The 13,694-nt window shown below is 43.0% G+C and overlaps 1 protein-coding gene across 5 annotated transcripts in view; it reads left to right on the forward strand.

The window, feature by feature from the left end:
* The window catches only part of LOC127665874 (kalirin-like), a 108,181-nt gene extending 100,976 nt beyond the window's left edge, over positions 1–7,205 (forward strand). For all 5 annotated transcript variants that reach the window (XM_052158478.1, XM_052158479.1, XM_052158470.1 and 2 more), the window contains 3 exons: positions 57–257; positions 4,945–5,083; positions 6,539–7,205. In XM_052158478.1, the coding sequence (XP_052014438.1) occupies positions 57–257; positions 4,945–5,083; positions 6,539–7,102 (904 nt within the window). In that variant the 3' untranslated portion in view covers positions 7,103–7,205. The remainder of the gene's footprint in view (positions 1–56; positions 258–4,944; positions 5,084–6,538) is intronic.
* Positions 7,206–13,694: the final 6,489 nt, after the last annotated feature.

A 13,694-nucleotide genomic window follows, 5' to 3' on the forward strand; every position in this document is an offset into this window, starting at 1 on the left:
AAATGATGCCCTGCTGACTGATGAACCTTGCAACCCTTTTCCCCTTTGTCTCACAGAGGCCGTTTCTCTATTGTAAAGAAATGCATCCACAAAGCTACCCGCAAAGATGTTGCTGTGAAATTTGTAAGCAAAAAAATGAAGAAGAAGGAGCAGGCTGCGCACGAGGCCGCCCTGCTCCAACACCTGCAGCACCCTCAGTATGTCACTCTCCATGACACCTACGAGTCCCCCACATCCTACATCCTGATTTTGGAACTGTGAGTACAGAGGTCGTATCTCTAGTGTGATCCTTATCTGCTTGGCTTCTTCATTGCCCACAATTAGCAGACTAGAGTCACATTTTGTTCTGTGCTTTATGGTTTATAAAGTGTGCTGTGGACCATGTTTTCTTTCACCCACAGCTTTATATTAATGTAGTTCTCATTCTGCAGACTAGAGAAATCAAGAATGGAGAAGGTCTTTAAAGCAAACAAGCTCTATGAACATAGGGTGGAAAATCCATCCTTTTATTAAGTCTATTATTATTTATTAAATGGACCTTGAAACCATGTCTTCTCACTCCACTTTTCCTAGTTTTTCTAAGCCTCATTTCATGATTTATATGTATGGCTACAGTGTTTCATTGCATGTATACATTGTATAATTGTCAAACCTGGATATTAGCATGGGTTGTTTCTTTGTAACAAAAACATTTTGGGAAAAAATTCCTCTTCTCAAGCTGTTTGAAATATATTAACAGTTCATATTGTTACCTCTGGTCACCATACTATAAACTAGATCACCAGAACTTATTTTTCTTTCCTAGCTGTAATCTGTACTCTTACCCTTATTTTCACTTTCTTCCTATTATGTACTCTCAGACTTGGCTCATTAAAGAAGACTTTCCTGGTGGTTGACTGATTGACAGGAGTGGAGTTGGAATGAGAGAAGTTTATCTATCAATCTATAGCCATAGCACCCCCAATCGACTACCTAGAATTTTCCATCCAAGACATTTCTGGAGTGGCAGATTATCTAGATATTAAATGTAGAAAGATACAGCTTTTTTTCATTAATTAATTTGTTTATTTACTTTACATCCCAATCAAAACTTCTCTTCCCGGCTCTCCTCCCAGTCCTTCCCTCTCACCTCCCCTTCCCACACCCCCACCCACCACCACCCCCTTGCCAAGGACCAGTCTCAGCTCGGGAGAGGAGTTCTGGGAGAAGGGATGTCTGGGAGCTGTGAAAACAAACAACTTGAGGTCTGTTGTGTGTAGCCTTTTGCTATCCCACCTAAGCTCTGGGAATGGGCTGTGCCCCCTCCCAACTTCTTTTGAATCCAAAGATAAAAGATTCACACACAGGTGTTCATTTTTAGCTTGCCTTCTTGGCCCAATTGCTGGGTGCTACCTATCTCTTTCCTGGAAAAGCATTCCCTTATCTATACTCAACTCCAAACCTCCCACCGACCTATCTTTAGTTGGTCAGTTGAATCTAGTCCCTGCTAAACATCTCTGACCACCCACCTATAGGAGCAGCCACAGCCCACTGCTCCTCCTGAGACCTCACATGGTTGCCTGGTTCTCCTCTCTCCAAAGCATGGTAAACTCCCTCTCTCCTTCTTCGTACCTCTCTGCTTGCCTCCAAGGACCTAGAAGTCCCACCTGTGTCCTCTGACCAGCAATTGGCTCATGATTTTTCAACAGATCAAGAACCAATTGGTGAACAGGACCTTGGCATCAGTCCCTCCCCTACAGAAGTCAAATTGTGGCTGGCAGCCTAGGTTCTGTTGAAATGGCTTTCCAGATTGCTCTGTGTGTGTGTGTGTGTGTGTGTGTGTGTGTGTGTGTTCTGCTCTGCTCTGCTCTGCTCTGCTCTAGACAGCATTTTTTTCCTTTCTAAAACACTTTCTGGTTGAGATAGCTCTTTCTGCTAGTAGAAATTCTACAGCTATCTGGATAGCTCATGGGTTTTCTAACAAAAGTCAGAAAAGCTGTTATAAAAAGTTATTCGATCTTCCAAACAAGTCAGAAATCCTGTTAGAAAAAATTTCTTGAAAAGCTGTTTTTGCTCTCCAGAGATTTCAGGCAGCTCAGCTCTCAATAGAGAAAATTCTAAAGAACTGCTATCGCCTTCTACTTAGCTTATCTTGTGCAGACCAAAAGCCTATTTTTTATTTACATATCAATTCAGTCATTTACTTTAGGTTTCCTTTTGACTTTCCCATGAGCCAGCATCCCTGTGATCCCAGACCTTAGATTCTTAGGAGACAGCAAGCTTACATTTTTCTTGTTTTTGTTTTGCTTTGCTTTGTTTTTTGTTTGTTTGTTTGTTTGTTTGTTTTTTGAGATAGGGTTTCTCTGTATAGCCCTGGCTGTTCTGGAACTCACTCTTGTAGACCAGACTGGCCTTGAACTCAGAAATTCGCCTGCCTCTGCCTCCCAAGTGCCAGGATTAAAGACATGTGCCACCACTGCCCAGCTTACATTTTTCTTAATAGTGTAAAAGAATTCTTCAGAGATCTGCCTGCCTTTGTTAAGTATTTGGGTGGGACCCTGCCCTGAAATTACAAACTCTACCACACTAGGGCCTGGGCTCCCTGTGTCCCAGGCTGACTTAGGACTCAGGAATCTGTATTTTTCTGACAAGCTGGCCTCATTATTGTAGTTGCCTATGTTCCTCTAGATTGTGAAGCCCCTTAAAATTCATATTGCATTCTTATATTTTTACATCATTGGGAAATTATATATTTTCTAACTCATGTATTTAAACCTCTTTCCCACAGCCTTAAGGGCTGTCCTGAAGGTCCCAGTATTTACCATTTTGCTGAGACACAGTCACACCCTTGACTCCTAGACTCATGCTGTTTCTAATTATCATGAAGTCATTAATGTTCACTGGGAGGACATTCCTTGGAAGGAAGGAATCCTCCACTGCTAGTACATTATTACACAAACAAGCCCTACACCCACAGCAGCCATTGACACTTCGTGGAGGCTCACACCAGGGCCTGTCCCTGGGGCAGGAACCATGTCACTCTGTCCCCACCAAGGCCACACTGGGGTTGGCACCCCCTCCCTTTCTCCTTAGAGTAGGGGAGGCATTCCATGGATACAACAATCTGCCTTGGCATATCAATTTGCAGTAGTACTAGGCACAGAAAGATACAGCTCTAGCCTTAGGGGCCGTAAGCCCAGTAGTTAAAGAGATAGTTAAAGACTGGGAGATAAATAATGCTTTAAATATGACATGGGAAATATTAGAGACCATACATTAGACAGGGTTGTGAGACCATAGAAATGTGTTTTGTTGTGATCTTCAGGGAAGATGTGTGGAAGCAAGGCCTGAGTAGAACCCCATGTTCAGTCTTGCTTTGCCTGTAGTGGTCCATAGGGATAACTGGTGGGACCCTCTTCTACTAGGAAACTGAGATTCCCATTCCCTGGTCTCTGATGGCAGCAGGTGGGTGTGCTTGATTCTAGAGCTGTAGTTGAGAGCTTACATCTTGACCCACAAGCACAAGTCAGGAAACTAACTGGGAATGGTATGGGCTTTTGAAACCTTCAAAGCCTGCTCCAGTGCCACACCTTCTCCAACAAGGTCACACTTCCTATTTCTTCCCAAACAGTTCCAGCAGCTGGGGACCAAATATTCAAGGCGTCTAAGGGGGCCATTCTCATCTAAACCACCTCAACCACCTTCATACTCTACAGACCACGCCTCAAATCCTCATTGCTTCACCTGCCTCTTACACAAGCCTCACAAAGAAGACGGTCTTATTTGTCACTGATGTTGCTGTTGGTGCCCAGTTGCAATCCCCACCTTAAAAGATGGTGCCTTTCAGGAAATCCAAAACACAGAGAGTTTAAGTGATTACCTACAGCTATAGGACCTCCTTTTGGGGAGACCCCCCACTCTATTCTCGGGATAGTGTACACCCAAGGAAACGCGAGAGACCAACTTGATGCAAATGCATGAGGCAGTTTATTATCAGAGCTCCGGGCCGACACGTATCTCACACAGGAGACAGAGAAGTCGACTCTGAGGCTCAAAAGTTAGGGGTTTATATGGAAAAAGTCAGGGGGGTTGGCGCGGTTACACATGATTTGCTGATTCAAACATTGGCGGAAGATTCTGGCGCACAGGGTGGGCTTTTTTGGCATACGTGCAGATCGGGCCATCAGCAATGTAGGAGTGCGGTTTACTTTTGTTAGCAGGAAGGTCACTTTGACATTAGTAAACTGCATCCAAGGGACAGGAGACAGGAGACAGGAGACTCCAGTCCAGATGGTGTATGACCCATAGGAGATTGCCCAGGCATGCCCCTTATCTTTTATGGCCGGTCTGTTTGTGGAATGACTCAACCACAACCTTGCTTCAAGTCTGTCTGGCGTGCCCGGGGTTTTAAGTCTGCTTGCTGCCTCAACTATGGATTCTGAAAAGTCCCAACTCCCTTCACAGCCACCAGCCACTAAGAGGCAGAACCAGAACCCAAATCTGCTTATGGCTGGCTCCACTTATCCCATTTTCAATCAGTCTTTAAAAGCTGGCAAGCTTTCAGAAAGGTGAAGGAGTTGAGAAGAGACCAGATATGTTGAGGACAAACCTTTCTCTCCTTGAAAATTCTCCCATTTAAAAATGTTAAAAAGTGAAAACACGTTTAACATATATGAGGCTCACTATAGGCGCCAGACTTTTCTTTTCCTTCAACCTCACCTCTTAAAGCCAGGTTAGACATTAAAGGCAATGTTCTGTAAGCGAGGCTATAAGGATTTCTCATGCAGTGTAACATTTATAGCTTGATTCATTCAGGTTCTGAATGCGGCACTTACTTTGGGCTCTAAAGTATGTGTGTGCTGCAATGCTAAACTTTATTAATAAGAGATATCTTAGGAGCTTTTTAAGGTATTTACATGGGTCATTTCTCTACTTCTCCCCCCCCCCCCCCATCTTTGCTTTCAGGATGGATGACGGCCGACTCTTGGACTACCTTATGAATCATGATGAGCTGATGGAAGAAAAGGTAGCTTTCTACATTCGAGACATCATGGAAGCTCTGCAGTATCTTCACAACTGCAGGGTCGCACATTTGGACATAAAGGTAATAAAAACATCAGTACCTGTTACAGTGAAATAGATGGAGTTCAGCTTACCAGCCATTTCCTTGAGGAGTACAAATTTGAACTTCTTTTTATTGTTTTTTTTTCTGTTTTGTTTTGTTTTGTTTTTTAAAAGACAGGGTTTCTCTGTATATCCCTGGCTGTCCTGGAACTCACTCTGTAGACCAGGCTGTCCTCGAACTCAGAGATCTGCCTGCCTCTGCCTTCCAAGTGCTGCGATTAAAGGCATGCATCACTACTGCTAGGGGGAGCTTTTGAATTTCTTTGGTCCACTTACTGTGACACCATGTGACTACTAAACTAGAACTAGACTTCACCCTACCTAAGTGCATTGCTCTGGAATGAAGGAGAACACACCAGAGAGATGGTGGCGCATGAGGTAAGAGAGGGCATGAAAGCTTCAACCGAGCAGTCTAACTTTATAGACATCACTTAATGTCCTATTCTCCTCCATTCTGTAAGAAAAGGGAGCTTCTGAGGGCTGGAGAGATGATTCAGTGCTTAAGACCCAAGTTCTTTTCCCAGCGCTCACATTGCTGGGCTCAAAACCATCTGCAATTCCATCTGTAGTTGATCCAGTGTTTTATTATGGCCTCCAGCACACCCGCACCCACATGGAATACACCTGTATAGATACATACACATAAAGAAAAATACATTTTTCCCCCAAGATAGGTTTTCTCTGTGGTTATGCTGGAACTCACTGTAGACCAGGCTAACCTCAAACTCAGAGATCCACCTGCTTCTACTTCCCATGGGCTGAGATTAAAGACCTGTGTTACCACCACCCAGAAATATACATACACACACATATACATGTCTATACACACACACATACACACACACATATGCACACATGCATGCATACACACACATATGCACACACACACATATGCACACATGCATGCATACACACAGTTACTAAAAAGGCTTTTTTTTTTTTCCTTAAAAAAACTATCTCTTTTCTTGATTCACTGCAAAAGCAGAGGGTAGGTAAGAAGGCATGCCCTTCTGGACTAGGTATATGACTTAGTAGCAGAACACCTGCTTAGTTTGCATAAAGCCCTAGGCTAGATCTCTAACACTAGGGTGGGAACATACAGGCTGGGTGCTGCAGCCCTTACCCAGCAGCCCAGCAGTCAGTCGACAAAAGACAGGAAGATCTCTGTTCCAGGCCAGCCTGGTATACATAGTAAGTCCCGGGCCAGCCAGGAGTACATGGTTAGCCCTGTACCCCTCCCCCAACATCAACCAACTTATCTGAAGTGCTCAAAGTTTAGTGAGTTTGAAACCTTCTTTACCTTTGCATAGGGAGTCTTCCACATGCACAAACTGAATCAAAGAATGATAGAACTGTGTTACTAACAAACCCCAGCTGGGGCTCAGCAAAGACCTGATCTTGCCTCTCTTGTCCCTGCCTTCCTGGGTCCCTGCAGCCTGAAAACCTGCTCATTGACCTCCGGATCCCAGTGCCTCGAGTGAAGCTCATCGACTTGGAAGACGCGGTCCAGATCTCAGGCCACTTCCACATCCACCATCTGCTGGGGAACCCCGAGTTTGCTGCCCCGGAAGTGATCCAAGGCATCCCTGTGTCCCTGGGCACAGACATCTGGAGCATCGGGGTTCTGACATACGTCATGCTTAGTGGGGTCTCCCCATTCTTAGATGAGAGCAAAGAGGAGACCTGTATCAACGTGTGCAGAGTGGACTTCAGCTTCCCCCATGAATACTTCTGCGGCGTGAGCAATGCTGCCAGGGATTTCATCAACGTAATCTTACAGGAAGACTTCCGGAGGCGGCCTACCGCAGCCACGTGCCTGCAGCATCCCTGGCTACAGCCCCACAACGGCAGCTACTCCAAGATCCCCTTGGACACCTCCCGCCTGGCCTGCTTCATAGAACGCCGCAAGCACCAGAATGACGTGCGGCCCGTTCCCAACGTCAAGAGTTACATCGTCAACAGGGTGAACCAAGGGACCCAGCTATCCCACAACCCCTGAGGTTTCACATAGAAGTGCAAACCAAAGCAAGACTGAGCGTGTCTGTAAATAACTCTGTGCATCATTTCACTCCATGCGGTTCTCTGGACTGAGAGGTGGTCCTCTTAATCCTTGTCTGTGGTGACGTGGGGTCTAAGCGTCATGAAAGTCACCTTAATCCCAGGAGCATTCCAGAAGGTCATGCTGAAGAAGTAAAGATAACAGATAACAGAGTCAAGGAAAGTATTAAAAGAAAGGGCAAGGCTAGCAAGATAGCACTTGGTATAAAAATGTTAATTGTACATTCCAAAATGAGCAGTTATGTGAGAAAATTATACACCCACTGTGAGCAGTATAGTAGGTTCCTGACTCCATTGGAAAATTTAAGCAAAAAAAAAAAAGTTCTATTTAATAGAGATGTCAGCTATTCTGCTTTAGATGGCTTAGATATAGTTTCTTAACCGGATACATATACACATACGATATAATAGATCCCATTCAGGTTTCAGAGTTTTATAATATAGAGTTCTATATGAAATCAATCATAAGTAACGTTGAGTGCTCCCGTTAAGGCAGTAATTTATTTACCGAAGCATTGCATTATTTTGACTAAGCACAATTAGATGACGAGTTTTTTAGAGCATTTTATAAATCTTGTATAGAAATCTTTTATCAGAACCTGTGTATTAAGAGAAAGCAATGTGACCCTTTTGCGATCTGTGAATGGGATATTTTTTCCTCCATCATGGGTTGTTTGAATAGGATAGGTTCTGTTTATCAAAGCTTCCCCCCACCCCACTGAACTCATTGGCAGCTCAGAGTTCCTCCTGTGGGAAAAACTGCCAGGAAATAAATCCAAATCTAGTAAGAGTTGGGGGGTTGTTTTTCTGTCCACCCTGGGCCTGCCATGGGTAAATGAATATCACAAGTTCATGCAGAAGGACACACGGAAACTTTTCCTACAGTTTCTGTGAACAGGGCTGTGGCGGCTCTTTCTGATTTCATAGCTGTAGAATGCAGTCTTCAGAAAGTTAGCTTGCTTTATTCCAAACCCTTCACAAAGCTTCAGGGTGCTTACCAAAAGGAGGCAGCCATAAAAGCCTTTTAAAGGCCAGTCCTAAGTCCTTCCTGAAGCCATGAGGCAAAGCCTCACCCGTCACTCTAATACAGCACGGGGTTTTAACTGTGATAACAATACCTATTACCACACAGCCACCAACTTCCCTGGACTAAAAGGACCAATTGTATTCTGAGGCCAGCGCTGCTTTCTCCGTACAAGATTATGCCCAGTGCCCTCTGGAGGGAAAACAAATTAACCAGGGCACTTCATGGCTTTTTTGTTTTGTTGGGTTTTTGTTTTTTTCCTTCTTCTGTTGGAAGGGGGGGATGGGGGAGAGTGATTTTTTTTTTTAATTATTTTCTGTTTGTACATGATCCACTTCTTGTTTTCCTAGAGTGTGTTTTAAAATTGCTTTGATGCAAATAATCTTTTAAAAAAAAATAAGTGAAATGTTTGTGTAAATCGGGTTTCATGTCATCGTGTTGCTCCTGCTACTGGGAACTGAGAAAATGGAAATTATGTAGCACAAAGTGCAATCAGAGAATCTGGGAAGGGAAAATGGAACTGCAAAACCATTTAAACTATTTAAAGGAGACATGATGGGAACAGTCTAATTTTAATGTATAAAAACACTTATTCCTGTAGTGGAAATATAGAATTAAAATACTCATCACACTCCCCGCCCCCCCCCCATCATTTGCAAAGTCAGATTATTCATCCTCCATCCTCCATCTCAGCTCATCCGAGATTATAGGGAAATAAATTAGTAGATAGTAAAAGCAATAAGACTAGACCACACCTAGTATTTTGGGGGGTAACCAAATATGTGGAAACCGACTCTGACTGTAGTCTCCTTGTCTCTGGGTGGCCCTGGGTCAGCAGGCCCCATTCCCTCGAGCTTGCTTACCTCCACGGTCTTCACTTAAACCATGATGCGTACACAAAACATTCTTACTAACGCTTTTTAAAATAAACATGCCTTTATTAAGAAATATAGCATTAAGGAGGAAGGCCTTAGGCCAGAGAGCTTATTGTGGGATAAAATACAGGTCCGGAGGACTCCAAAGATCCAGAAAGTGACATGGCCAGGTTTGTTCTGTCACTCCCGCTGTCTTGGAAAGAAGGGCTTCCTGCTGAGTCACTTAGAATTGTTCTGATCAGTCAAGTTTCTGCTAGGGAAGGACAGAGCCTAGGACAGTGGTGTTCAGAAGCTACAGGAGGACCAGACTGAAAGCATGTTGTACGTGGCAGAACTCTACGGAGAGCCAAGGTTTCCCAGCCATGTTTGTGTCAGAGTTGGGATGGTCTAGGCATGGGGCTATGTGGAATTGCCCAGGGACACAGGGAAGCCAGGAAAGGAAAGTGATGTAACTATTAATGGCAGCTCAACACCAACTGTTAGAGTAGTGTAAGCACCTGATCCCTCCAATGGGAGGAAGGTAGTCTTGGCTGGAGAATTGTCCCTAAAAAGGTGGGGATTAGGAGAAACTCCATTGACAGGGCTAGGAAATATAGTTTGGAGTACAATTATGCTCAACAGTGGCTGGAGAAGAACAACCCAGGACCACTCTCCTGCACCTGTTTTGGCAGGGAGACTTAGTACTAGGAGAGAAGAGGTAGGAGAGGACATCTCCCACTCCCACACCGATTGTTCTTCTGAGGGTGAGCTGCCAGCTGACCCCAGGAGAGCAACTGTGCTGGTAAGAGTCGAAGGCTTCTTGTTTGGCTTCTATTCCTCATCCTGAGCCCGTTTGTTTTGCGTTAAAAGGGTGGGGTACAGAAAGATGGAAAAGATCAGGGCCAACCCAGGATCCTTGATGAGAACTCGAATGATTTGTGCACCATTTATATTTGTTTTGAATTACACAGATTTCTACCCACTTATAAGGGAATATGGTTAAAAGCTGTTAAGAAAAAAAAAAAATCATCACAATGTTGGCTGTGTCCTTGGGGTCTCTCCCAGCCACCAGCAACCTAAGTGGGCAGAGGAGGCAGAGAGGGAAGCTGGCTTCAGCTTTGTGCTTCGCAAAGCCTTTATAAGTAGTAGTGCCTTTCGGAGGGGAGGTGGAGAGTGAAGTCCCATTGCATTTAGATTTGCTGATACTGCAGCCTTTTCCCCCCTTCGGTTTAAGATATGTTTTAAATGAGAATATCTGAATGTAGGATGGGAACAGGAATTTTTGAGTCTCCATCTCAGCTATTCCAAACTCATTCTTTCTTCCAGAAAGTCTTTTTGTTGTTTTCTGGCCCAAATGTCCCCATTGATAAAATGGAATTTGGGGAGAAGAGAGAACATTAATCTCTCAAGGATGTTGAGGAAAATATCCTTGTTGACACATCTATAAGATATTTTGATTTTCTTCAAGTGCTACACACTGCCAGTGCTTAGAATTTTATTGACAGGAACTTTGAACATTCCAGTTTCCCACAGTCTTATCTTGGGTACTGTTTACAAACTCCCAAGGTTAACCTCTGTAAACTGCTTCTCATTGGAAGGTCTGGGTCCTTCTTGTCTACATGTTATTTGTTCTTACCTTATAATTTCTACCCTCTAAGAGCTTGCCTACAGAGAAGGAAGGGTTTGAGAGAGCTGAGGAGGCCTTAAGTGTCCATAAGCTGTTTGCTACAGTATTTCTTACGGTGAAGTGAACATGAGAGTCTGACACCTTCTGAGACAGCCAGTCATTTCTTTCTCTTACCAAGTTTTATGCTGGGGGATGGGGCGGCAGTGGACAAAGAAGAATCCACTTTCCTCACTGGAAGGGCAGATGTGAGAATTGAATACACTTCCTACACTCCCTTGTCACAATTCATTTCTTTAGCGTCCCACGGGAATCTTCTAGAAAAGGCAAGTGATACCCACATCGGGAAAGAGAATTGGATTTTGGAGAAAGAGAGCTTTGCCTCTGCTCCTCAACAGTCCTCTTCTGTTGTCTCCAGACCTCCATGCCTGTGGCCCACTCATCCTTCCTTTTTTCTTGCTTATCTTGAGAAACATGGCAAGTTAGATTTTTGAGAATATGGTGGAGAAAACGCAATCTAAAGTAAACGGTGGTTATTTTTCTGTGTTAATAGAAACTCTCCTCTATACCTGAGAGAGGGAGATAAATTGAACACAAAGGGTCTCTGTAGTAGACAAAAGTATACAATCGCCACATCCTAGGATAGCCCATGAACTGCACTGGGTGAGTTTTGAGGAACGTAGACCATGTTCTTTTCTTGCCTGGGTAACATTCCAATGGAATCTAGGTTAGGCAAACATATATAAGCTTTCAACAGATTTATCCATTTAGAAAAAAACTCATGATTTTTCTTGGCTATTTGAAATCTAAAGACCTTTAGGGAAGGAATTATTAGACCAGAGTAGGCTAAAGGAAACATTCACATAGATTCCACCAACAGAAAAGAAGATACTATGACAGTAATTATTTTCTGGAAACACTAAGGCTCTCATTGTCTCATTCATTTTAAAGAGCTCAAAGGGGCTGAAATTTATCCATAGACTGATTTTTTTTTCTTTTGGTTTTTTGGATTTGGGTTTTTTGGAGACAGGGTTTCTCTGTGTAGCTCTGGCTGTCCTGGAACTCACTCTGTAGACCAGACTGGCCTCGAACTCAGAAATCCACCTGCCTCTGCCTCCCAGAGTGCTGGGATTACAGGCATGTGCCACCACCGCCTGGCCAGATTATTTTTTTTTAATAGGAAATGTTTTTCATGAAAAAATCATATGGAAATTGAATACAGAAATATCATATGGCCATATTTGTTATGAAAGACACTTTTCTTAATTTTTTTAAATCTAAGTTGATGTTATAGGAGAAGAAAAACGGTCATTCCACTACAATGCTTTAATCTTAAAAGACATTAATTAAAAGCCTAAAACAAACATTCCCAGGCTATTGTCAAGAACTTCCAAACTGTGTTCTGATTTCATTTTTATCTGAATGACCAACCCAACAGTTCAGTCAGATAAGCTACTTCAGAGGGGAAAGGGCAAGGGGAAGTGCAGATAGCAAGCCTTGGGATTCCTGAGTGTTACTTTAACCACGTAAATCTGCCAGTGCAGGGATAGGAACTGCATTAATCCCCCATTTCCATCAAGAGCTGAGTCCGAATGCTGGAGTCCATGGAGACCGTTACTGTGACCTCAAAGATTGTGGCTACGAATCTCAAGTCTTCTCTTACTAACTTAAGCCATATCCTTCACCTCTGTGTTTGAATTTTTTTAAAAAAAAAATAATTAGAAAAAAAACCCTGGTGCTTTTACTTCTGTTTCTGCTGAACTTCAGACTACTCTGTGGGAAAGTAAATAAAACTAGAAGAGGGATAAATAGAAAGACTGTGAAAAACTAAACACACCCTTGAGAAAATGCTATTTATGCAGAGAACAGCTGTAATGGAGGGCAAACTGTTGGAAAATATGGATATATGTACATCTGTACATGTATATAGTGTATAATATGTATGTATATGTTATTGCTCATATGAAGAAATCTATCCATTTTCAGGCAGCCCAGGTGGGTCAGTTTTTCTACTGGGAAACCATTTAGGACCATTCAAAACTACTAGAGATAATACATGGAGAATTCTCATCACATGGGAATTAATTTGCTGACTTCTAAAGTCCACATGGCCAAATGAACAAAGTATAAAACACATTGAGACTATAATTTATGTGATCCTGTTTACTCAGAAGTCTATATTTGAATTTTTTTGTATGTGTGTGTGTGTGTTTGGATTTCTTGCTTGTTTGTTGAGACAGCGTCCCTCTATGTAGTCCTGGCTGTCCTGGGACTCACTCTGTAGACCAGGCTGGCCTTGAACTCACAGAGGTCTGCCTGCCTCTGCTTCCTTAGTGCTGGGATTAAAGGCATATGCCATCATGCCCAGCCAATATTTGAATTTTAATATCTGATTTTCAAACTGCGCCAACACTTCTTGGTTTTGAGTGATCCCTTCCCCCAAAGCCTTTTGAGAATTTGTGGTGGGCTTCTCTGGCCTTTCAGATAAAAGGCCTTATCCATGAGTGGACAGGTTTCCCCATAGGGACCATTACACATATACATATAAGTACATGCTTCCATCAGGCTTGACAGTTGATTTAAAATCACTCCACAGTATTGGTAAATAGCTCTATATTTTCAAGGTGCAGAAGAATTCCACAGCCTTAATTATTTCAGTGTCTTGCTGGTCTGCCTTAAGTGTATTTTCTGGGGTTTGGGGGTTTTGGTTGTCTTATTATTTTAACTTTTCCTGCAGTTGTTCATTTTGTATGCACATGATGTTGTTTTGTAAAGGTAGGTTGTAAATATTTTATTTGTAAGTCTGACTCACTCATGTGTAATGTTGTAAAGTGCTGACCTGCTGTCTTGTTATTATTACTGCAGTAAACGTTATAAGTTGTGGATGAAACTTCAAAATGTACATTTCACATGTTATGCATTCCTATAAATATAATATACTGGAGAGACTATTTTTAGTCCCGTCCCCCCTTTCAAATGTTATAACATTTAGTGTGCGTGTGTGTGTGTGTGTGTGTGTGTGTGTGTGTGT

The sequence above is a fragment of the Apodemus sylvaticus genome, chromosome 15, assembly GCF_947179515.1.
Source record: "Apodemus sylvaticus chromosome 15, mApoSyl1.1, whole genome shotgun sequence".
In the NCBI taxonomy this organism is placed as follows: domain Eukaryota; kingdom Metazoa; phylum Chordata; class Mammalia; order Rodentia; family Muridae; genus Apodemus; species Apodemus sylvaticus.